Source organism: Calidris pugnax, unplaced genomic scaffold (assembly GCF_001431845.1).
Source record: "Calidris pugnax isolate Ruff unplaced genomic scaffold, ASM143184v1 scaffold198, whole genome shotgun sequence".
Lineage (NCBI taxonomy): Eukaryota > Metazoa > Chordata > Aves > Charadriiformes > Scolopacidae > Calidris > Calidris pugnax.
In genome coordinates, this window is record NW_015090925.1 from 1,192,509 (window position 1) to 1,214,901 (window position 22,393).

General features: G+C 43.3%; 2 protein-coding genes and 1 long non-coding RNA gene across 7 annotated transcripts in view; 1 reads left to right on the forward strand and 2 right to left on the reverse strand.

Annotated features, from left to right (window-relative positions):
* Nucleotides 1-12,232, forward strand: CCZ1 (CCZ1 homolog, vacuolar protein trafficking and biogenesis associated). The gene is made up of 15 exons (XM_014951406.1): nucleotides 1-200; nucleotides 1,831-1,928; nucleotides 2,051-2,144; nucleotides 2,242-2,316; nucleotides 2,787-2,834; nucleotides 3,436-3,519; nucleotides 4,823-4,998; nucleotides 5,649-5,730; nucleotides 6,328-6,389; nucleotides 7,281-7,392; nucleotides 8,030-8,063; nucleotides 8,394-8,511; nucleotides 10,515-10,673; nucleotides 11,026-11,153; nucleotides 11,893-12,232. Exons 1-15 carry the CDS (start codon nucleotides 102-104, stop codon nucleotides 11,946-11,948), a joined length of 1,425 nt encoding a protein of 474 aa, XP_014806892.1. The 5' UTR covers nucleotides 1-101; the 3' UTR covers nucleotides 11,949-12,232.
* On the reverse strand, nucleotides 6,318-9,820 carry LOC106893438. Its single transcript, XR_001413073.1, has 3 exons — nucleotides 9,543-9,820; nucleotides 8,371-8,553; nucleotides 6,318-6,535 (listed from the first exon to the last, which is right to left on the reverse strand). It is a non-coding gene; the product is annotated as an uncharacterized LOC106893438 (long non-coding RNA).
* LOC106893436 (radial spoke head 10 homolog B2-like) overlaps nucleotides 12,088-22,393 on the reverse strand; it is a 16,207-nt gene continuing 5,901 nt past the window's right edge. For 3 of the 5 annotated variants that reach the window (XM_014951403.1, XM_014951400.1, XM_014951401.1), the window contains exons 9-21: nucleotides 22,013-22,154; nucleotides 21,401-21,522; nucleotides 20,763-20,952; nucleotides 20,180-20,291; nucleotides 20,018-20,097; nucleotides 19,765-19,913; nucleotides 18,315-18,419; nucleotides 17,098-17,274; nucleotides 16,210-16,341; nucleotides 15,048-15,099; nucleotides 14,450-14,560; nucleotides 13,266-13,461; nucleotides 12,088-12,893 (exon numbers count right to left, since the gene is read on the reverse strand). In XM_014951403.1, the coding sequence (XP_014806889.1) occupies nucleotides 12,707-12,893; nucleotides 13,266-13,461; nucleotides 14,450-14,560; nucleotides 15,048-15,099; nucleotides 16,210-16,341; nucleotides 17,098-17,274; nucleotides 18,315-18,419; nucleotides 19,765-19,913; nucleotides 20,018-20,097; nucleotides 20,180-20,291; nucleotides 20,763-20,952; nucleotides 21,401-21,522; nucleotides 22,013-22,154 (1,755 nt within the window). In that variant the 3' untranslated portion in view covers nucleotides 12,088-12,706. The remainder of the gene's footprint in view (nucleotides 12,894-13,265; nucleotides 13,462-14,449; nucleotides 14,561-15,047; nucleotides 15,100-16,209; nucleotides 16,342-17,097; nucleotides 17,275-18,314; nucleotides 18,420-19,764; nucleotides 19,914-20,017; nucleotides 20,098-20,179; nucleotides 20,292-20,762; nucleotides 20,953-21,400; nucleotides 21,523-22,012; nucleotides 22,155-22,393) is intronic. The other 2 variants (XM_014951404.1, XM_014951405.1) reach the window with 2 other exon arrangements.

Genomic DNA, 22,393 nt, shown 5'->3' on the forward strand with positions numbered 1-22,393 from the left:
GAAGGCGGAAGCGCGGAGGGGCCGGCGCCGGCGGAGGGCCGGGCGGCTCCCGATGGTGTGTGGCGGCGGCCGGCCCCAGGCGCGCTCGCTTCAGGCTCGGCATGGCGGCGGCGGGGGCAGCCGGCCAGGAGAAACAGCTCGCTCCGACCCTGCTCAGTTTCTTCATCTACAACCCCAAGCTAGGGCCCAAAGAGGGAGAGGTACCGGCGGGGGCTGCGGGGGGAGCGCTCCGAGCCGGCCTGGGGTGCCGCGGGGCCCGGGGCGGCTGTGTGGGCCCTGCCGCTCCTCCCCGGGCCGGAGCAGGGCGGGCGGCGGGTATCGGGCGGTACCGTGCGCCTGCGGGGGGGGCCGCCACAGCCGCTGCCGCAGAACGGCCCCAGGGCGCCCTCGGCAGCGGGGCCTGAGGCGCCGTAGTGGGGGGCCGGCCTGTTCCCCGCTGTCTGTTACCGGTGCGGGAACTTCTTCTGAAAAGAGTTTTCTGCGGGTAGATACAACGTGGTAGAAAGCTTAATGCTTAACTTAGTTCAATCTGGGTTATTGCTAGTATTTTCTTGCTATAGTGATCTTTGCTAAGTAAAATCAAGAAGCTGTAGTCTGTGTTGGGGTAAGAGCAGGTGGGATGGCTCACCTGGTAATCGGTGGTACCGGTTTCGCACAGGGCAGTTTTCCTCAGGCGCTCGGTGGTGACCGGGGTGATGGGCTGGAGCGTCCCCTCCTCCAGCCTGGGGGGCTGTGACAGGAGCAGGGCTGCTATCCGGGGGGACCCCCGGGAGCACAGAGACCTCATGGAGCCCAGCAGAGGCGAAGGCCCCATCCCGTGCCCCGTGAGGCGCTGGGGGCTGGTTGGGCAGCAGCCTGGCGAGACAGGCCCGGGAGCCCTCGTGCCCAGTGGGTCACTGGTGAATCGCGCCTGCCCTCGTGCCAGTGGAATCAGGAGTGTTCGGGTCTGTGTGCCGGGACACATGAGCCAGCCCAGGGAAGGGATTGCTCCCCTCCCTCAGCACTGGTGAGACTGGCACCGTGTCCTTCTGGGCTCCCCAGGACAGGAGAAATGCCCACAAACTGCAGCAAGTCTTGAGTGGGGTGGGTTGGGGGCCACAACCCGTGGTGGACCTGGAGAGCCTCAGGTGGCTGGATTTGTGCATCCTGAAGGAGAGGCAATGTGGAAAGGGATCAAGGGCTGTCTTCACGGTGGCTGTAGAAGAGCTTTGAGCAACCTGCTCTAGTGGGAGGTGTCCCTGCCCATGGCAGGGGGGTTGGAACTAGATGATCTTTAAGGGCCCTTCCAACCCAAACCACTCTATGATTCTAGGATGGAGTCAGGTTTTTCTAGAAGTGAAGGGGTGAGAGATAATGGAAGAAGCTCCAACAAAGGAAATTCTGATGAGATAGAAGAAAAAAAAATGTTCACAGTGAAGTGGTCAAACAACAGAATGGGGCCCAGAAAGGTTGTGGAAGCTACATCTTTGGAGATATTCAAAACTGGACTGGACAAGTCCTTGGGCAATGTGAGCTATTGATACTAGCCACCCTTTGGTCTGGCTTTGCAGCTTGCCTTGCTTTGAACCAGGTGCCAAGGGACATGGGTCTGTGATGTCAATAGCCTTCACTTTGTAAAGCATTTTGAGAGATCTTGGGATGACTGACTGCTCAAGTGTGCTTAAATATGCCTTTTATCTGTTCTTACAGAAGCCCATTTAGGTACAAGATAAAATTCTGCTTAGGAAATTAGGGGTTAAAGTTAAAAAACAAGCAGACCATGAACTCAGTATTCTTAAACTCTGATTCCATATACAATGTGTTTGCTTTGATTCTTTTTTCAAATCTTAGGAAGAAAAGAAGATTCTCTTCTATCACCCAAATGAAGTAGAAAAGAATGAAAAAATTAGAAACGTGGGACTATGCGAAGCTATAGTACAGTTCACAAGGTATGGACTCTGATTGCACGGCTCATTGCGTTAGCGCAAGCACCATATTTTAAATTTCCCAATCACGTGTTTTCTTCTTGTGTGTATAAATATCTCTGTCTACATATATGTTTTCTTTCCAGGACCTTTAGTCCAACAAAACCTGCAAAATCCCTGCATACACAGAAGAATAGACAATTTTTCCATGAACCTGAAGAAAACTTCTGGATGGTCATGGTACTTATGCATGTGATGTGCATATTTCTAAAGCATCGTATCGCAATGTTCTCAATGCATTCTGCATTGTCTAATACCAGCCTCTTCCACTTCCTAGGTTGTACGGAATCCCATAATAGAAAAACACAAAGATGGAAAGCCAGTCTACGAATATCAAGAAGAAGAATTACTGGTAATATTGAACTTTTTCCTTTTCTTTTTTTTTTTATGCATTACATTTGTATTTTAAGAGTTCCTCCAGAAATATCTTAGTTTGAGTCTTCTTGAACTGCTGCCAAATTGATTTTTATATATGTATATCTCCATACATTGAAAAGGGACAAAGTAGTTTTCCATAAATTGGTCCAAAATAAGCTCATGTTCACTGACAACTGCTCTGGGGAAGGGTAATACTTGTAACTGGTATCTTGTTTGTGAGTTAATGAGGCACTTTTGGTAAGGGGGGACTCCCTTTATTGGAAAACTACTTATTAAGTACAAAGACGTTTCCAGATGCTGATTGAAAATGCTATTGAACTTTGCAGAGATTGACTTTTCTAATTTGTGTGCTTGCTGGCTCTTCAAAAACATTATGTGTAGCTCAACCAAGATATTTGAAATTCCACCTCTGCCTATACTGATATCCTGCCCTCCTTTCTACAGGACAAGGTTTACAGTTCGGTGCTCCAGCAGTGCTACAGCATGTACAAGGTAGAGTTAACACTTGTGGGCAGAGGATGAGATCCTCAGGTACCTCTGGATGGGCTAGCTCATCAGGGCTTTGACGCTCTCCTCTCTACTATTGTCTGCTCTTCCTGAGGCTCTAATGGTGTTGATGAAAGAGAAAAATCCACCTTCTGCAATTACCTGTGCTGGTTCATTGTCTTATTGTAAAAATAAGAGCCTTCTAATTTCTGTCAAGTCACCATTTCTTCTTTCATGGGCAGTTCCACCACTAAGCATTTGATATTGATGGTGTTAGATATTATCTCTTGGAGGAACAATACTGGATAAAGGCCATCAATCCGGCTTTTAGAAAGCGAAAGCATAAGATACTTAAGTGATGGAGATAACTAAACTCTTTAATGGTAGAGAAATTATTTTCCTTTTCCATCTAATTCTGCCACTGCTGCCATAGATACTCTGCAAATTTGAGAGATGTTTTCAATAAAAAGGGGGTATGTTTGGATCTATGTGGAGCCCAAATACTGATAAACAGGAGCTGTGTTGTAATCTAGTTACATTCATGGCTGAGTTAGAAGAAATTGTTGTAAATTAATATCCAACTGACTGATTCTCTTTTAACTATTAGCTTTTCAATGGCACGTTCCTGAAAGCCATGGAAGATGGAGGTGTAAAAGTTCTAACTGAGAGACTAGAGAAATTCTTCCATCGGGTAAGACCTTATTTTTCAGGCACATAAGTTGCCTTTAAAAGATGTGCTTTAAAAGTGTCTGTCTGCCTCATTTTTCTTGCTTGCACAGAAGGAAACAGGGCTGCTGTCAGCAGCTAGTTCTCTTGTGGGAGAGATGAGAATATAGATATCTGATAACCATGGCATTTAAAATCTTGTTCTCTTGGCAGGCTTTTAAAATAACACAATATTGTGACAGTATAAACAAAAGCACAGTTCGATTGGATTTTGGGACAGCCTTTGCTTGTTTTTTGTAAGACTGTCAGACTTTAGAATGACCACTGTAGGCATAACAAGTGCCTGTTTGATTAGCTGATGTATACTTCTGTCTAGACTAAATTCAAAAATAGAGCTTGGCAAAAAAGGAAATAATGGATTTTTATTTTTAAAATGTTGTTTTACTTTGAAGTTCCTACTGAAGATAAAACAGTAATCGCTATAGATTTGTATAACAGAAAGAAATCCAATAAAAAGTTGTTTCTCTCTTTCGCTGGGGAATTAGAAATACTTGAAAAGTTTGGTCATGCAAGTTGTCCTGGCAAAACCCTACTGAACGGATTGGCTGCATGTTGCTGGCTGGCTTGGGCTGCACGGAAACTCTGAAAGGAAGTGAGACCTAGGTGATAAGTGTGGCAGATCTGCTGCACTGCTCAGCTGTGTTGTACTTACTGGGGTTTGTGGCAAGATGAAATGGCTGCAGAGGGAGCCATCGGGTAACTCATCCTTCACATAGCAGAGCGTTTGAGATCTCTTGCTAAAGGTTACAGTCTATTAAAAAAGAGAATAATAGAAATTATCTTTTCCCTTGCACATTGAAAACTAATGAATTTATCTGCTCATACTTCTATGGAATTAGTTCTGAAATTAAACATTGGTGAGACAGGCTGAGCATAAACAGTGTCTTCCTTCTATCTGGTCTCAATCTACCTTTGGAGATTTCCAAGACCCGCCTGGATGCAGTCCTGAGTAACATGCTCTGACAAGGCCTGGGTGGTCCTGCTTTAGCAGGGGAGTTGGACTAGATGATCTCTATGGTCCCTTCCAACTCTAAAAATTCAGTGAAATACCTTTTTTTAGTTTAAAGCCATTTACCCCTTGTCCTGTCGCTACAGGCCCTGCTAAAAAGTCTGTCCCCGCGTGAAGGAGTATGTTGTACAAGCAGAATTGGAAGGGGTGGGGTTTTTGGGATTGTGTAGATTACTGGGGTTAGATTCAAATTTGTCATTTAAATCTACACACAGGAAACTTTCTGAATTCTAAAAGCCAACTGTCATTATTCTCTTAGTACTTGCAGACGCTGCATTTACAGTCTTGTGATCTGCTGGATGTGTTCTGTGGAATCAGCTTCTTTCCACTGGATAAAATGACTTACTTGAAAATTCAGTCATTTATTAATAGGATGGAAGAAAGCCTGAGCATAGTCAAGTATACTGCATTTCTCTACAACGACCAGCTGATCTGGTAGGTACTTCAATAATTCTCTTGTGTCTTCTTACAAGAGTCTTCTCAGTCTATAAATAAGTGCCATAACAGCAAAGCTTCTGCAACAGTGAGAGAGTTGCATGAAAATGAGAAAATTGAATGGAAGGATGAGTCATATGTAAGAAAGGCATTGGTCTTTGACTAAAACCTCTAACCAGTACCAAACCGTCACCGCTAACTGGTGACGTCCAAGTTGGCCTGAGTAGCATTTGGAGACGTGTCCTTGTCATTCCCATCGCACAGAGGCTCTGCTTATACACAAGTTCCTCAGTAGGACTTTTTAGTAGAGAAGGTTCATTAAAGGATCACTCTTTGTGTGCTTCTGGACCTGGGAGTTGTAGTGGTTGTGAGGAATTCTACTTAGAAATGGACGTAAGAATAGCAAACCTCACCTTTGTTTAGATCTTGTTTCTGTTTCTATTCTGGTTTACAGCTAATTTATATGTGTTTTGTGTTTAGCAAATAAACTAACATTTTATTAAAATGAATGTTCTCGGAATGAATCTACTGGGACATCGAAACTGCTGCCCGTGTTCGGAATGTGCTTTCCCTGAGTTTTGGTTGGAGAAAACGCATGGTCTGAACTGCAGCACAAACACACCTCGTGGTGCTTTTTCTCCCTGTTGTAGGAGTGGACTGGAGCAAGATGACATGAGAATTTTGTACAAATATCTGACGACATCTCTGTTTCCAAGGCACATGGAGCCTGAGGTATAGGAGTTGAGGTTTTGGGTCTCGGGCGTGCATGTTGTGGTTGGGTTTGGTTGGGCTTTTTTCTTCCTTTTTTTTCGTTTATCTGGTACCACTAAGGGCTAAAGTGCCAAAGAGGAGTGTCTCTCCTCCCCTCCTAAATTTTACTTTAGGAATTCTGAGATTTATTGCTTTCAGGGCACTCTACTAAACTCAGTGGCATTTGCCCCTGACACTAAAATGTAAACTGTGCTGGGAATTTGAATGTGGGAGGGCGAGAGGGAGTTCACTGACGCGATACCCAATGAGTGCTCAGAGCTGTGAATGAATCACTTCAGTTCATGGCTAAACCTGTAAGGCCACGTGGAGTTGGTTATCCCTCCCCACATCAAAAAGCTCCATGAGCTGAGTTTTAAAATTACTAAATGCAAAATCAGAATGCCCTGTTCCATCGGCATCTCCTATACTTTAGCTTTACCTCCTCCATGTTACACAAAGAGTGCACATCTTCAAGTGGTAACTTCTGCAAATGCTTTGCTTTGATTTAAAGACAGCCCAAAAAAAGTAACAGAAAATACCTCTAAGTTCTTTTTTCTTGTGTATTCTTTTCCACTTCAGCTAGCGGGAAGAGATTCTCCAATACGTGCTGAAATGCCAGGGAATCTGCAACACTATGGAAGGTAAATCTTATTTGCTGTCTCCCTCTGCTGCTGCCTTCCTCAAGGGCAGAATGTTTGGGAGGAGAACGTGTGTTTTGAGGACATATTCCAACCAGGATTCATTCTGGAGGGTCACACCGTAGTTGGCGCAGTGTAAAACTTGACCTCTGGGGAAAAAAGAGGGAAGGCTTCATTAACATTACTGCATATTTATTTTTCTTCCCCACTGCTCTTAATGTACTGCATGAAAAATTTTGGAAGAGCTTCTGTCACTTCTTTTCAGCCAGGCACTGCAGACAAAGGTGTGGATTTATTCTCAGCACGTCAGAGCAGGCAATTCTGTACTTAAGCAGTTAAGCAACATTATTTTGAGTAATTGTGGGTTTAGACATATTTCTTTAATCATGATAATTGTTCTTGCCTGATTTATGGTATTCTTTTGGGATCAGGGTGCTGGCACGTGCTCCTTGTCCCTCCCCCCGCCCCAAGTTTAGGTGCTTCTGATACACTGCTGTTCTACACAAAACTAGTTCAAATGTGCTGCTGGAAAGCAAGAGAAGAGTATTTTTCCAGTAGCAACAAAAAAGGGGTTTTAGAGAGAGTCACAGCTTGAATGTGGAAAGAGTTTTGCTGCTGTTTCTTTGATCTGCACGGTTTATTTCCTTGGCGTTACTCTGGCTTCCTCGTGCTGGTTCTGTAACTCTGGAGCTCCAGGTGCAAATAATACTTTGCAAATGTGAAAGTGCTGAGATAATGTATCTCGGGCTCCCCGCCCATCTCGATGGCTGAAAACGTGTCATATTCAGGTACAGTCACACACGCAGGTCATTGCTAGTTTCAAAAACATCTGTTAAATAGCAAAAACTGAAATATAAGAATTCATCACATCTGACCTATGGAATTAATTTCTAGGTTTCTTACTGGACCTTTAAATCTTAATGATCCGGAAGCAAAATGCCGTTTCCCCAAAATATTTGTTAACACTGATGACACTTACGAAGAGCTTCATTTAATTGTTTATAAGGTATTACATTTTTCTTATTAGGAATCTATATACAATGGAGAAACAATGATGTGAAGCACTAAAGAATTGTATAAATGATGTGTTGATACAAGCAGTTTAAAGCAAAGAGACAGAAAACTCTCTGGTGTTTCCAGCTAGGAGCTGTAATGCCCGAAACCCTTTTCCCCCCCTCTTGTGCTCTCCCCAAAACACACAGTTGTTGGTTAAGAAAAAATATCACCCTTCAGGTACTTCAGGTGGTTTCTTACCTGGCTTTATGTAGCATTCATCAATAAAACGAAAAACTAATCTTTTTTTTTTAATGAAATGCAAGTTTCTTGCAGACACACATCCTTGCATGAAATGCCTTTTTAGCAAATTTTACCTACAACCTAAGTTGAGCAGGTATTAAAACAACTGCTACCAACCTACAACTTAAAACCTGCTACCAGGGCTGAGTGTTAAAATCACAGCTGTCCTGCATTGTGCAGGATTGCAGAGGGGTTATCCTGGTGATTACCTTTAAACTGGGTTGTTTTCTTGTTTTTGATTTAACTGGTTCAACTCTGTATGCTCTCGCTGAAGTATTGTCATTTATTTGAGGAAGTTGGGGTAACCTGTTGTAAATGGTTTTTTTGCTTTACCTTTTTTGTCGCAGGCCATGAGCGCAGCTGTCTGCTTTATGATTGATGGTAAGTACCTGTTAGCATCGCTTCATTAGCACAAAATGCTACCACATGCAACTTGTTTGACTCTTGAAAAATACTCATGTTAATTTGTTATTTGAGCCTGTTCTTCATGAGTGCTCTTGTCTCAGTCTTTGGATTTGTCTTCAGTGTAGAAGTAACTCAGTTTGCACAATGAAATGACTAAATGCTATTTTGGTTGCCATGCACCTTGGCAATCGTCCGTAAGGGTATAATTGAGAGAGAAACGTGTCCCAGGACTGATGTTTGATGAAAACAGCTACAGGAACTGTTCCCTGGAGGAAAATCTCACCTCTCCCCTTCTCTGCTCCCTAGCTTCCATCCCGCCCACGCTGGAGTTCTGCCGCAAACTGGACAGCATTGTCGGGCCCCAGCTCACGGTGCTGGCCTCGGACATCTGTGAGCAGTACAACATCAACAGGAGGATCTCCGGGTCCGTACCTCCCCGCTCCCCTCGCCATCCCTCATTAGCCACCTAAAAAGGAGGTTTAACAAACTGCTTAAATAATGGTAACGTGAGCCCAAACGTTCAAAGCATTGGGTTAACTGGGTACTTCAGACGATGGTTATCTGCCTTTCCACATCTTAAGCATTTATAAAGTGCCTGTTGTTGCATATTTAGTGCTCCCTGAAGTAACAACATACATGGTACTAACTTAGGAATGAATGTTTGTGTGGCTGTGGAAACCACCTTCCTCCATGTGCATAATCCTTGCACAAAAAATAATGCCAATGTTAAGGTAGATTTCACTACTTTCAGTTGCAGATCAGGCAGGTACAAGAGGTGGAACATGGAGGTTTTGCTTCTTTTATGGGTGAAGGGAAACTGGGGACCCATGGAGATGACGAGTCCTGGGGCTCCCTGAGCTGCAGAAACACAGAGTGGTGGCAAACCCCCCAGCTGGGGCGGTCGCCTTCTGGCACCATCCCGGAGTGGTGGAGAAGTAGCAGTTCCTGCAAACCCTTAACTTCCTGACTTCTCTTGAGCAACACTCACAAATAGCCCTCGGGCTAATAGAACGTTTTAGTTTAAATATCACTGGCTTTGTGCCCACATCCTTCCTTGGGCTGATTTCCTTTGACTTGCTGATACGTGGTATAATGTTAAAAAAAAGAGCTGTATTTTTCACATCAAAGGGACACTGAGGGCACCAGCTCTGTCCCAGGGCTGTCTTGGACACAAGGCATTGGGTGGGGTATGGAACTCCTCACTCCTGCCAATCCAAAAGGAAAAGGAAGGTCTGGATGCAACAACTACTTTTGTTTAACAGTTTGAGCTGGGGATTTCAGTAAGTGGGTTATTTGGCTCCAGTGCAAGCTGGAAAGTTGGGTACTTTTTTGAGAATTGCTGCTGCTTGAAGTGTTGCCATGTGTAGCAGGTTGTTCTGGTTTGCAGGACTAGGGCAACTACTGGAGGGGGGAAATGTCAAGTGGGAAAGGATGTTAATGGTTTAGGAAACATACCTCACTTAGAGCTATGGCTGGCTGTCCCTCCAGTTGTGTTCATTTGTAGACAGATGTGTTTGCTGGGGAGCAAGAACAGCATCACCTGTGACAGCAAAAGAGGAATTAAACCAATGATGGGAGTGAATGAACTTACTGAGTGGTAGCTTAGGCAAATCAGAAGAATCGCACGGTACAGAACAGGGTGTTCTTGAAATTGTGCCAATCTACTAAATCATTAAACTCAGGGGGTTTTAATGTCAGCTGGGACTGGCTTCGGCAGCATTAACCCTTTTAAAGTTTAATGCCGTGGTGTCCTGCAAGAGATACAGTTCCTTGGCTCTGAGGGCCATGACAGGAGCAGGGGGTCCAGCTGCGTGTGGGGGCACCTGGTGGCATCATCTCCCCAACTGAATGATGCAGGGACAGAGGCACCAGCTGTGCTGCTCTGAGTCTGGGGTGACTTTCACCCAAACCACAGCTCTACGTGAGGGGTTTTGTGCTGGCTCAGTCGCAGAGGAGGTGGGGGTTTGACAGCAGTCTCTTGGTTGGCCCACACCAATGGGGGGGAGAGTTCTCTCTCCTGGTTGTAACAAAGAAAGACGCATGGGGGGTCACTCATTAATCGAGTTAGAGGCAGCATCCCTTCAAACCAGACTGGATGGGCACAGGGCAGCGCGGAAACCAACTGGGGACGGAGACAAACCTCATTAGAAAAACGCAGATACCTCTGGGAAGTGGGACGAGGCCTTCAGCCTCCCCAGGCTGTTCACCAGTAGCAGAGGGGAAAACTGGTTCCTTTTTTTTTTTTAAAAAAGGTAAGTGTTAAAATTATGTTTGCTCATGCCACAAGTCTTAACGAACTTGATCTCTTCAGTGGGCAGGCCACTCTGGGATGTCTGTGTAAGCTCTGTGCTGGCTCAGTGCCCTTCTCTGTGGTTTATAGAACGTGTCAGTGCTCACAAGTCACTCTTTTTCTTTCAAATCCCCCAGGGCTGAGAAGGAGCCTCAGTTTAAGTTCATCTATTTCAATCACATGAACCTGGCAGAGAAAAGCACCATCCACATGAGGAAAACACCCAGCGTGTCGCTCGCGTCTGTCCACCCTGACCTCATGAAGATTCTCGGTGACATCAACAGTGACTTCTCCAGGTAACGCTTAACTAGTCAAAAAAACAATTTTAAAAAATAATTTAAAGAAGGGCCAGGGCCTCTATCCAAGAAAATACCTGATCTCCTTGGAGGCTCAGAGTAGCTATAACAAGCTCCAGCTGCCTTTTATTGGGTCACTGTGTGGCAAACCCGAATCCTGTGAAGTGTCCCCAGACCCAAGTGGGGGTTTTCTGCAGAGCTTGGCTGAGGGACGCATTTGGGGCTACTCCCCTGGGGCTGCCCCTGTGCACAGCCACAGCCATCCAGCACACCTGCTGTCCTAATGATTACAGGTAAACCTGCTGAAAATGAACATGCTGCCACTCTCTTCACTCTCTAAAACTTCTTTCAGAGTTGACGAAGATGAGGAAATTATTGTGAAGGCAATGAGTGATTACTGGGTAGTTGGGAAAAAGTCTGACCAGCGAGAACTGTATGTCATCTTGAATCAAAAAAATGCAAATCTGATTGAAGTTAACGGTAAGGATTGTTTTCTATTACCTTTAAATGCAGTTACCACTAAAATGTACATCCCTGGAGAAGTAATAAAATCCATCTCGCAAGAAATCTAGAGAGGGATTGAGCTATGATAGATGAGGTGAGGTTTCAGTCTGCCTCCCCCCAGCTGCGCAAGAACAGCAGCAATACTCAGCAGAGATTCTTAATTATTAGTTAGCCATTCTTCCTCCTTCAAATAACAAGGAGAGCTGTGAGTTTAGTTTAGGAGAAACGAATGGAGTGTGTTACAGGTGAGAGATGAATGTGTGTCCACGTGAGCGGGGCTGTGTCTGTCAGTGACCCAGAGGAGGTCGCTCACAGGACCTCTGTCCCCTCTTTGCTCCGGGGCTGTCTCTTCCCTAACACTGCTCTTAACCAGACCAAGAGAAATGGCAGTTGGAGTCTCACTTGCAGCAATTTTAGGGCTCTCTGTTTTAATAGGAGGCAACACGCTCACATTCATACTTCTCCAAGCAGCAAACTCAACACCCCACTTACACTTCAGGCACCCAGAAAACAGCTCCTCTTCCAGTGAGGGGGAAAGGTCAGAGGTGACTCACCTTTCTCGTACTGAAGCCAGAACAAAACTAAGTGTATTTCTACATTAGAAACTCCTAGATTTTCTTCTGTTTGGGTTAAATGATATTCTTACTGATGATCCTCGTGGTTCCTGTGAAATACCATACTGACAGTGACAGATCTTATTTTTGCTTTTTTACAGAAGAAGTGAAGAAGCTTTGTGCAACACAGTTCAACAATATTTTCTTCTTGGATTGATCTGCAAAGGGCTGATTTATTGAAGAAGTCAATGTCAGACACTTGTTCAACATGAAAAGTTATTAGTCATATTATTGACTGGAATAATGACAATAGTAAAGCAATACTTGCTTTGTAAGAATCAAAATTTCTACTAAAATCTGTAAACTCTGATCATAAAAATTTTTAGATTTTAAAAATGTTTATGTGCAAACTAATTAAAAGCCAGTCTGAATTCATCTGTACCATTCCATTCTGATATCGTTACGTGAATATTTTACGGCAAAATTAAAACTAATAATTGTTACACTTTCAAGGGCATCTTTTTGTTTTCCTGTGGTCATTTACATCATCCTCACTTTCTGCTAATTTTCTAAGGGTGAAACTGGGTGGTAACAAAGGGCCCCTGGAGAAAGCCTGCCCTGGGCTGAGCCCTTCCCGCAGCTCCTGCCTCAGCCCCAGTTACAGCCTTTGTCCACCTCTTACATGTGTGTTTATGTGCAGTATTTCAGTCAAATAAATCATGTTTTGAGCAGAAACCATTTCACTGGGACTTATGTCATGACAAGATGCCACGTCTTGTATGGGCACTGAGGGAATTTTTAGGTACAAGTCAAATACTGACTTCTGCAATGGTTTTGTGTAAGGGGTTACACTCACGCAAATGCTCCCTTCTCCCTCCTGAGAGCAGACAGGTTCCCTCAAAAGCATATGCACAAGCCTGGCTGGTTAATTGCACTTGTATTTTAGACCTTACTGCACACGAAGCTTCAGAAGATTTATTTCTTCCTTCTCTTTTTGCCAGTAGGTGCCTTGGTGACGAGCGGGGGTGCTACAGTGGGTGCCTCTTCCTGCACGACGGGCTCCTCCACCTCCTTAAAATCCCCACTCCTGGAGTCAAGGGGTTTTTCTGCTGCAGCTGCTTCTTGCCTCTTTGCCTCTTCCGCTTCTCTTTCAGCAATAACTCTGTGTGAACAAAGTTTAGATTCACTCCACTGCAGAAGGGGCAGACAGACAGTGGCTGAGCACTGAGGCTCTAGTCACAGTACGGGTGGCAGGAACTGTCCCAGGGCACGGAAGCACAACTCAGAGCATGTAAAACAAGGTCTTAACTTTGTGCAGAGGGGGCTCCCGTGCCAGGGACCGAGCTCTGACCTGCAGGCAGCCCGCAGCCGTTACACCTGACAGTGACACGAGTTACATTCCGTTATTACACCTGGGTGAGGCTGATTTCCCCTTTACAATGCGCTGCGCGACTTTATTAACACACACGTCTCATTTTCAGTAGTTTGTTAGTAGAAGAGAGAACAGCACTTCAAGAGAAGATACAACACCCACTTTGCCAGCTCATCATCCTTGATCCTTCTCAGCTCGGCCAATTCCACATCCCGTACTCGATTGGCTTTTATTTTTTCCCTCAGCACTTTTTCATGCTGGTAGGCAGGAAAGAACTTTGCTGTGAAAAAGATCTGCACCTGATGCATCCACAGACTAAATTCCTCATCTTGTTCAGTTTTGGCTTCTTTTGGTTTATCTGCAACACGTAAATTAAATACGTTTATTTGTCAGGGCACCCCAGTTTCACTGCGGTGTTTGAGATGTGACACTCGCAGCATCTGGTGGCTGCGCGGCTTGGGAGGTGGCAACTGAGGACCTCTGATATGGTGTGAATGGGAACGGCCCTTCTCTGGGCTTCAGAGGGACCTGTCCTCAGGAACAGCATCGAAAGAACACCAAGTACCCGCTTTAGCCCTAGGGTAAATGTCTGCTGCAGTGACCTGATGACAGCTCAGTATCCAGGCTTCTGTGCCCAGGAGAAGGAACGTGGCCACCAAGAGAAGGGCACTGCAGGTTCCTGCGGCAACTGCCCAGCAACAGGCCAGGCCCATCTGCCGCTTCATTAACAACCTACCTTGTTTCAGATCCCTAACCCTTCAGCCATCAGGTTTCAGAGCTGATGCCTACACAGAGATCCCCATCTGCAGAAAGCACCCCCCAGGCACAACCCCCCGGCCGAGACCCGCTCATCACCAGGGGGATGGTGGCACCAGCCCCAGCACAGGAAAATGCTCTTCCCCATTTCTCTCTGCTGGCCTGACCTGACACTGGGCATCTCACCCCAGCTCACGGTGTCACACCGTTAATAATAATTCTTATATTAAATAACAGAAGCAAGAAATAGCAGTTAGATCTTTTGTTTGTCTAAGATGTTAAAAAAAAAAGAAGGGGCAGGCTTGTGGATTAGCTTCCCACAGTAAACACAAATTACAGCACACAGATGTCTGACAAGTAAAATGTGGCATTTTAAAATTGGGGAAACTATTTAAGTCAGTACTTAAATGTCTCATTTAATTTTTTTCATTAAAAAAAAATAAATTTAAACGTATTGTTTAAAAACCTCCCTCCAGAATTAATGTTCACTTACTGCCCTCTTGTGACAAGCATAAACCATTAAAATTTCACCATTCAAAAGCTACAAGGCATTTTTTTGTGTTAGTCTTAAAACAGCAGGATGGCTTTACCTGTCAGTTCCTTTGCTGGAGAGAAAGTGTGTTCTTTTTTTGCATCCCAGACGAACAATGACGGAACCTCTTTGATACCTCCATGAATTGTGTGAAATGAGAGAACAGTATCTGATATTGCAAAGAAAGAAAATTAAAATCACTCGGTCTGTAATTCTGTGCTTTAAGTATCTGATCTTCAGCACAAACAAATATAAATTGTGACCTGAATTACAGCTAGCCCTGTAGCTGAAATACTGCTCTGCTGATGAGAAGTTTATTCATGATGAAGGCAGAGCACAGAGTTCAGTCTCCTGTTTCTGTGCCCGTATGAGTGGGAGAAGAATTTCAGGAACAGGAAGAATTTAGAATTTAAAAGCCTTTGAATTACTTTTAAGGAAAATGTGATAGCTTCTAATTAAGAAGCACAAGGAGTTCAGGGATTTGGACTTGCCCAGCTGTGTACAGTGGGTGTGGAAAGCTAAACCTAAACCTTTGGCAGCTGCCCTCGGTAACAGCAAGATGTCCAGCTGCTGTGTATCCCCCTGGCAGCTGCAGGAGGGGCGACTCTCCTCTGGCCCTGCTGCCTACAGATGCTTCCGGTAACTGCGGTACTCACCCGGGAGAAATTCTGGACGAGAATGCCCTCTGTCCTCACAGGATCTCCATGCCTGGCAAGAGGTTTTAAATTCAGTTATGAAACACCTGGACTTGTGTTCTAATTAACAAGTGAAATCACATGTCCCTTGGAGTCACCCACACTCCCATCTCCAAAGTGGTCTGTCCACCCAATGCTCCTGCTATTATGCCTATTTTAAAACACTTAAATTGCAATAGTGTTTCACACTTTCAAGTATTAGCAAATTGGTGATAACACTTCATTTTGCCACCAAGCAGGGAAGGGGGGTTACCCTGTTCCCGAGCTTGGGAAAAACAAGTGCAGAGAATGAAAGCTCCTGTTCCTGTCTTCAGACACGTCCCTCTGTTCTTACACGTTGCTCTACACACTATGATTTAATCACTTCTGAGGAAACAATGAATTTCTATTCCTGACTAGAAATATACTCCAGGAATTACACTGAGTGAAAAGGAGAGAATTGAGAGTACATCCAAGAAGGATGCTCTGAAATCTCGCCAACTGTCATCCCAAGCATCTTCTGCAGCCTCATGATGCCGCTCTTTTCAGACAACTGACAATAAAAGTCAGGTCAAGCACAATTCTAAGTGTTGGTATTCTAAAAGTTGAGAAGTTTCCAAATTCTGTCTGATTTCCATGATTGCAGTACAAACCAATAATCCTTACTATCTTCCCCTGAGATGACAGGGGTAAAACAATCCATTTTTGTTCTTGGAATATGAAGAACCTCATTACAGTCATGCACTGGGTACAAAACTGTAAAGGTGGTGAAGGTGAAAAGTTTGCTGGAAGAATTCTGAAAAATGTGTTAGGGATTATATTGCAGTTGGCTTCCCCACTGCTTCTAAATCTCTCTGCCCACTTCTCACTCCCCAACTTGCAAATAAAGAGAAAACTGCAGCTTTATTCACTACTGTTTTAGTTAATGCAGAAGATACCACCCAATATTCGAAGTAACAACAACTGAGGGTCCATGTGGGAGCAGACTCTGTTAGCCATGGAAATGCACCACTGCTGGGCTCATACATGGATCCAGGAACACACTGTATTTAGAATTAGATGAAATTCCAGTCCCTTTCAAAACTTAAAACTACCTGAATTGCAAACCCTCTCCTCCATCTTTCAGCGTGGGCTTTTTACATACCTCGTATTTCTTTATTTTGTCTTGTGAGATGACAATTTTGCTTGAAGACAACCCCAAACAAGCAGAGAGCTCAGCTGCCTCGGAAACATCATCGGTTATGTCTGTATCAATCATACTTCTGCTGTAAGTGTACTAATAAAAAGTAGAAGAATTTTACATTCAATAAATCTTTAAATTAAGACTTTCTGTTAGTTTTGGAAAATCTGATTATTTTAACTGGACCATTTCACTGCGCACCTGCGTGAATGCTGGCAGTGATGCAAAGGAATGGGAACTGCCCAGAGAATGGGAAGTGGTGGTGTTCCCTGGCACTACTGGCTTAGACACTGTGAAACTGCCTGTTTGTGAATGCTCTTTGAATTAATACTTCCATCTTGTGCATAATTCCATAATTTCTATGTCATTCCTTCAACTGCCCCATGTATCTAAATTGCACCAGCATCACAGGCAGCATCTTACAACCTACAAAATCTTTATTCTGAAGTTCAGCAAGAAGAGAGCACAGCTGAACTGCTGGGAAACTGCAGGTCTTGTTACACACAACTGCCATTTCCACAGGGTCATTTTAGACACTCAACTTAAAGCAGAGGCATCTCTTCCACCAGTCCCAACCTGTCAATTCCCCTTTGGGCACCAAAGACCTGCAAGTACTTTCTGTGCATTTAGAGTTATCTAGGGAAATGTGCATGTGTGTTCAAACTGCCTGTACTGATGTTACAATCTAAGGTAGCTACAAACAGAAAAAGCAGAAGGACCCCATCAAATGACTGTTCATGCAAAAAGAGGAAATTGGTTTCTATGTTCACGAAACACAGACCATCTGCAGGTCCTGCCTTCCCCCTCTAAGAGGACATATAATAATATTTAACAGGTCTGCAGCAACTTTACCTGGGACAGAGAATATTGTGGGTACAGAGACGTGTTTGTGGTTCCCTTGGAGAGATTCTCAGTTCTAAAGCTGCTTATTTTCTGATAGTCACCGTCTACTTGCTCCTTAATCATATCACGGGTAACATACACCAAAGCACAATCCAGAAGAGCTTCAACAAATTCAAGAAAAACCAACTAGAGCAAAACAAACACAGTGATTAATTCATTCTTTTTTGCAAAATCCCTTCATTAACAGGCATATGTACCAGAGCAAGCAAAGAACTCAGAAGGGATTGTTTGTGAAGCCTCACTGGCCTCATTTATCTATTCAAACAACCCTGCTTCTGAAGAAAAACTGAAAACAGCCAAAGCTCAAAAAATTCAGCAGGTGATATACTGTGTTATGCCTTTGACAAGTCATATTGAAATAAAACACTGCACAGTTTTTGCTGTATCTGGAGCTACAAGAAATTTTTCTAATAAATAACACACAACTATTGCTATTACCTAAAATCTTTAATCACGTATGATGCTTCCAGACACCCTCAAAATGGGTATATAATGAATGCCTTAGTAAGACTTACACTGTGTGTTCAGTTTATCAGGCCCTGTTCAGAACAATGAATTCCATTATGTCATTCACAACGGACGGTCAGAGCAGGAGGTAACTCCTGAGGGGTGAAGGCCTCCACAGCCGGCCAGATGCCAGGTACCACCAGAGACTTCTGCCCTCACTACTCGACCTCGCCCAAGGGGCAGCACTTGCACATCAATGGCAGGTTTCTTGGATGGCCAGATTCTCAGGATCAGTGGGTTCACATCTTAATGACTGACCCACCTTCACATTTCCAGCGCACCCCTCGGCAGCGGGGAGCGCCGAGACTCACACATACACCCCGTCAGGAAACTGCCCCACGGACAGACCATCACTCGCAGCAGCCTCCCCGAAACACAGCGTCACCCTTCGGGATGAGCTGCTCGGTCAGGTGTGCCCAGAGGGTACTCAAAGGGCAAGGGAATAAGCAAAACACCCAAGTACATCAGCTAAACTAGAAGGTACAGGCAGAATGGAGGAAGGCAAAAACAGATACTCAAGACTGGACTCTATTTTTTTGGAATAAATTACTTAATTTGCCTCCTGTTCTAGCAGATAGGGCAGTATTTGCAGCATTTTAAAAAAGTAATTTGAATTGTTCCTGCAGCAATGAGCTGTGATAAGTTCTTTCCATACACACCTCCTGCTCCAGGTTGGCACTACTGCTGTCACGGAGAGGACCGTCCTTGACAAGTATTTCCACAAGTCTTGAAGCAGTTAATTCTTTGCTGAGAAGTTTAAAATCCTAGGTAAGAGTAAATGTTACATGTTACCAGCACTTACCGAGTGCCCACACTAATCAAACTCCTTTTTTTTTTACAAAGTGCCTAATCAAACTCCCTTTAAAGCCTGCATCAAAACTTCAAGTCGTTTCAAATGACACTTCCACACAGGTAATTAGTGAGAGTGAAATTCTGGCCCTACTGAAGTCCATGGCAACGCTTCCTAAACTGCAAAAACAGTGTTAACAAAGAATTTGTGAAAGCTCATAATAAAAATATAAAAAATTACAAATTTGCCATCTGGTATCTTTATTAATTTTTTTTCATGATAAAAGGCTTGGATTTGAACAGTGACCCAGAACCCAGGCATATCAATGGAAATTGTTCCCTAGCTTCAGTGCAATCTTGATCTGTCCCTGAATTACTGAATTTTAGTATAGAACCTCATGTTCATCTTGCAGTATATTAAATTAATACATTATTAAAATCATTTATCCTGTTATTTCAAAAGCTGCCAGTCTTTGATTTCTACCAATAAGACATTTTTGTATATATATTTTACAGGATTGGAGGGGGCAGAGGGAGAAACAGCAAAAATATTTATAGTCCCTTAAAAAACGTCTGTCCAAGATTTGATTATTTGAAATGACTAACCACGAAATCAGAATTCAACCCTGCAGAAGAACTGTCCTGGCTTCAGCTGGGACAGAGTTAATTTTCTTTCTAATGGTTGCTAGTTTCAGGTTTGGTAGGAAAGGAGTAATATGATAAGTCAGTAATGTACATTGGTTTGGTTACCGCCAGGTGATGTTTGTATTTTTCAAGGACCCTTTTCAGCTTCCCACAGAAGCTAAGAAGGAGCATAAAGAGAACAATGGAGCAGCCAATGGAATATTCTGTACCACAGACTTTGTGCTCGGTACATAAATGAGGGTTGGCTGGGGGGCCAGAATCCATGGTCACTGCTCAGGATCAATTCACCAGGTGGTGAGAGTGACTTGTGTCATTATTTTTATTGTATTTTCCTTTCCTGTTACTGTTTCTATTGAACTGTCTTTATCTCTACCCACCAGGCTTTTTCCTTTCCCTTCCCCTCCTCTTCTCCCTGCCCTTCTGGAGGAAGGGGGAGAGCTGCGCCGGTGGACGGTGGTCCCCGCTGCCAGCTGGGTTAAACCATACTAAGTACATAAATAAATTCTGTTGAACAACTGTCCCTTTAACATTTGTTGGACAGTTTGTACAAATAACATCACTCCTATCTTTTTAACCATGCAGAAGCCACAGGCCATATTTTAAAATGCTGATATAAGCTGAACAAATAAAGCACATCTACTCACACACACAAAATGAAATAATTTAGATTATTACATTCAGCATCCAAAGGAAGTGCCTCATATTCATCGTAGGTTCGAATGGAGGTCTGGTACTCGGCCTACAAAAATCTCTGTAAATTTCCCAGCATTTGTTGACATAGCTCATGGCAAAAACTGTGTATCGTTCTTCCGAAAATAAGATACCTTTAAAAATTAATTGAGAAAAAAATACAGTTACAATAAAACTGTGATGTCTGTGGTACTAATTGGTGAATTCTGCCCGGTACAGAAGAAATACCATTACTTACCTTGGATACGGCAGGCAGCGGGAATAACGTTCCTGGACATCATTTCTAAGAAACACTTCTGCAGATAAGGACCTTTCTCTCTACAGTTGAAAGAAAAACACTCTTGTCTGGGAAGCCTCAAAGTGATTACACTGAAATAAATGTCACTAAGATGAAACTTACTTGTGCTCTTCATAATAGATACGAAATGCTAGCCAGACAAGGTAAGATAGAAATGTTCTGAACAGTAAAGTCTCATGTGGACAATGGATCTCCTCAAGTGGTGTTTTATCACCTAAAAATTTTGAAAAAAAAAATCTCTATTGTTATCACGTAAATTAAAATGCTTATAAGCATATTGACTCATCAGCCTTTCTTATCCTCTCCATCTCTACCCCCCACAGAGTAACAACACTCCTGGCAGAGCCAGGCCAGACTCAGCATCACCTCCGAACACAAGCAGGTGAAGGGAGAACTGCTCACCTAGAGCTGAATCATTAAAATTCTCTCTTTCTAGAATGCATCCACTCAGCACACAGAATGAAAGGGGAAGCCAAGTTGTGATTTTAATTTTGCATTTTCTCACTTAAGCACCCGAAGTGCTTGGAGAAGTGTTAATACATCCACTGAGAACTCAGGCACAGAGGTCCTCGCTCAGGGCACTTAGCTGCCAGAGCTGAGCTAGGGGTAGAACTTGCCACTCCAAATCTCCACAGTTCACTATTAAAACTCCTAGATTCCAGCCCCCATGGACAGAAATACAAACCGCTCAGTATCCGATCCATTTCGGCAAGAGTTATGTTGGATTGATGGAACTGACAGTCCTTCAGAAATCTCCAAAACTGGAGCTTTGTCATGAGGAAGGTGTTGTCAAGAGAATGATCACAGCCTAAGCTGCTGTAGAACGTGTAAATTCTTCTCAGTTCTGTAACATGCCTCAACACAGCAAATTCTACCTAAACAAAGCAGGATATGTTTTCAGCATCGTCTCACAGCAAGCAGGGATCAGCCTGTACTGCTCTGTAACGGGGCACAGAATGCTTTTATCTTGTAACTTCGAGGAGCATATCCCTGGTTAAATGCTCATGAGAACATTACTCAAATGTAGTTATAAGACACATTTTTTGGTGACTGATAAAATTAAGTCTCTGTCAGCAGATAAACCTCACAGTAGTTAAAGGAAGCTGATGAATGACATGTTAACATATTTTTTGTTGTTTTCTAGTGGAAGCTCAGAAAAGGGTAATACTGCCCATTCATTCTTTTTGCTTTTCTGTTTTCACAGCCTTCAGACTTTCGAATAGTTTACGAAAAGAGTTACTTTAGTACAAATAAACCAGAAATAAAAATAATATGACACACACCACGGGGGAAAACTGAAAATATCAAACAGTAGACTCTTACTTGTTTTGCTTCTTCATGTCTCTCTTCTGCTGGAAACAAGTCAAGCAGTGAAGATATATCCAACTCAATATTTGATCCCAGAACAGAAGTATTATCTGAGCCGTTCATGACTGTGATGTTTTCTACCATGCAAATAAAATAAATTAGAAAAAATTAAAATGAAGTTAAAAATATACACACACGCAGAGGGAAAATAAAGCATACATTATTCCTTCTTTTCTTACTGACTTCAAACTGAAAATAATAGACTCCTTTATAGCAAGAGTAGAGATTTCATAATCAACAGCAAAACAACTGAAGAGTAATTCTGTCCAATCCAACCCCTAGCCAAAAGGAAATGCAGATACTGTGTAAGTGAGGAAGCTTTCAGACACCAGTGTTCCAAAAGCATGACGAGGAGTAGTGTGGATGTGTCACTCACCTCACTGTCACACACAGGAAACAAGAAACAGGGGAGCAAAAGTCATTAATTGTTAAGGTAACTCCCATCTTCATCAAAGTTCTTTGAAGAAACATGTCTGGCTCTTGAGAAAGTGCAAACAGCTTCACATTACGGTAAAAAGGAACAACAAAATGTGAACTGAGTAGCATTTGTTTTCTTAAGCTGCTTACCAGTGCCAAAATTACCTCCTGGGCAAATGGCGCTCAGCTCCTCTGCATCCACTGCATCCACTTGAAAACCTGGATATTCTACTATACAGTCATTTACGAACTCTCCTTCATAAACATGACCATTCTTGAAGACAAACTTGCCCTACAGACAGATTTCAATATAAATTAAAGATCAGAAAAAATAACACTAATGCTCTCAATCAAATTTCCTTTTAAGAATCTTACCTAAAGTACAATATATGAGACAAAATAAAGTGAAATTATTTTTCCTACCCTCTTTTATAAAGTACTTTGTCATCTGTTAATTAAAGAACACTGTTGGAATGAAGAACTGCCTATGTATCTGTTTGATTTTGAAAAGTATTTTGAGGAAAAAAATAT

What these genes read in the sequence shown, in the direction of transcription:
- CCZ1 (XM_014951406.1), top strand. Translation starts at nt 102, where the DNA reads ATGGCGGCGGCGGGGGCAGCCGGCCAGGAGAAACAGCTCGCTCCGACC. An exon ending in TAGGGCCCAAAGAGGGAGAG is followed by an intron (nt 201 to 1,830) that starts GTACCGGCGGGG and finishes TTCAAATCTTAG; the next exon opens with GAAGAAAAGAAGATTCTCTT. An exon ending in GCTATAGTACAGTTCACAAG is followed by an intron (nt 1,929 to 2,050) that starts GTATGGACTCTG and finishes TTTTCTTTCCAG; the next exon opens with GACCTTTAGTCCAACAAAAC.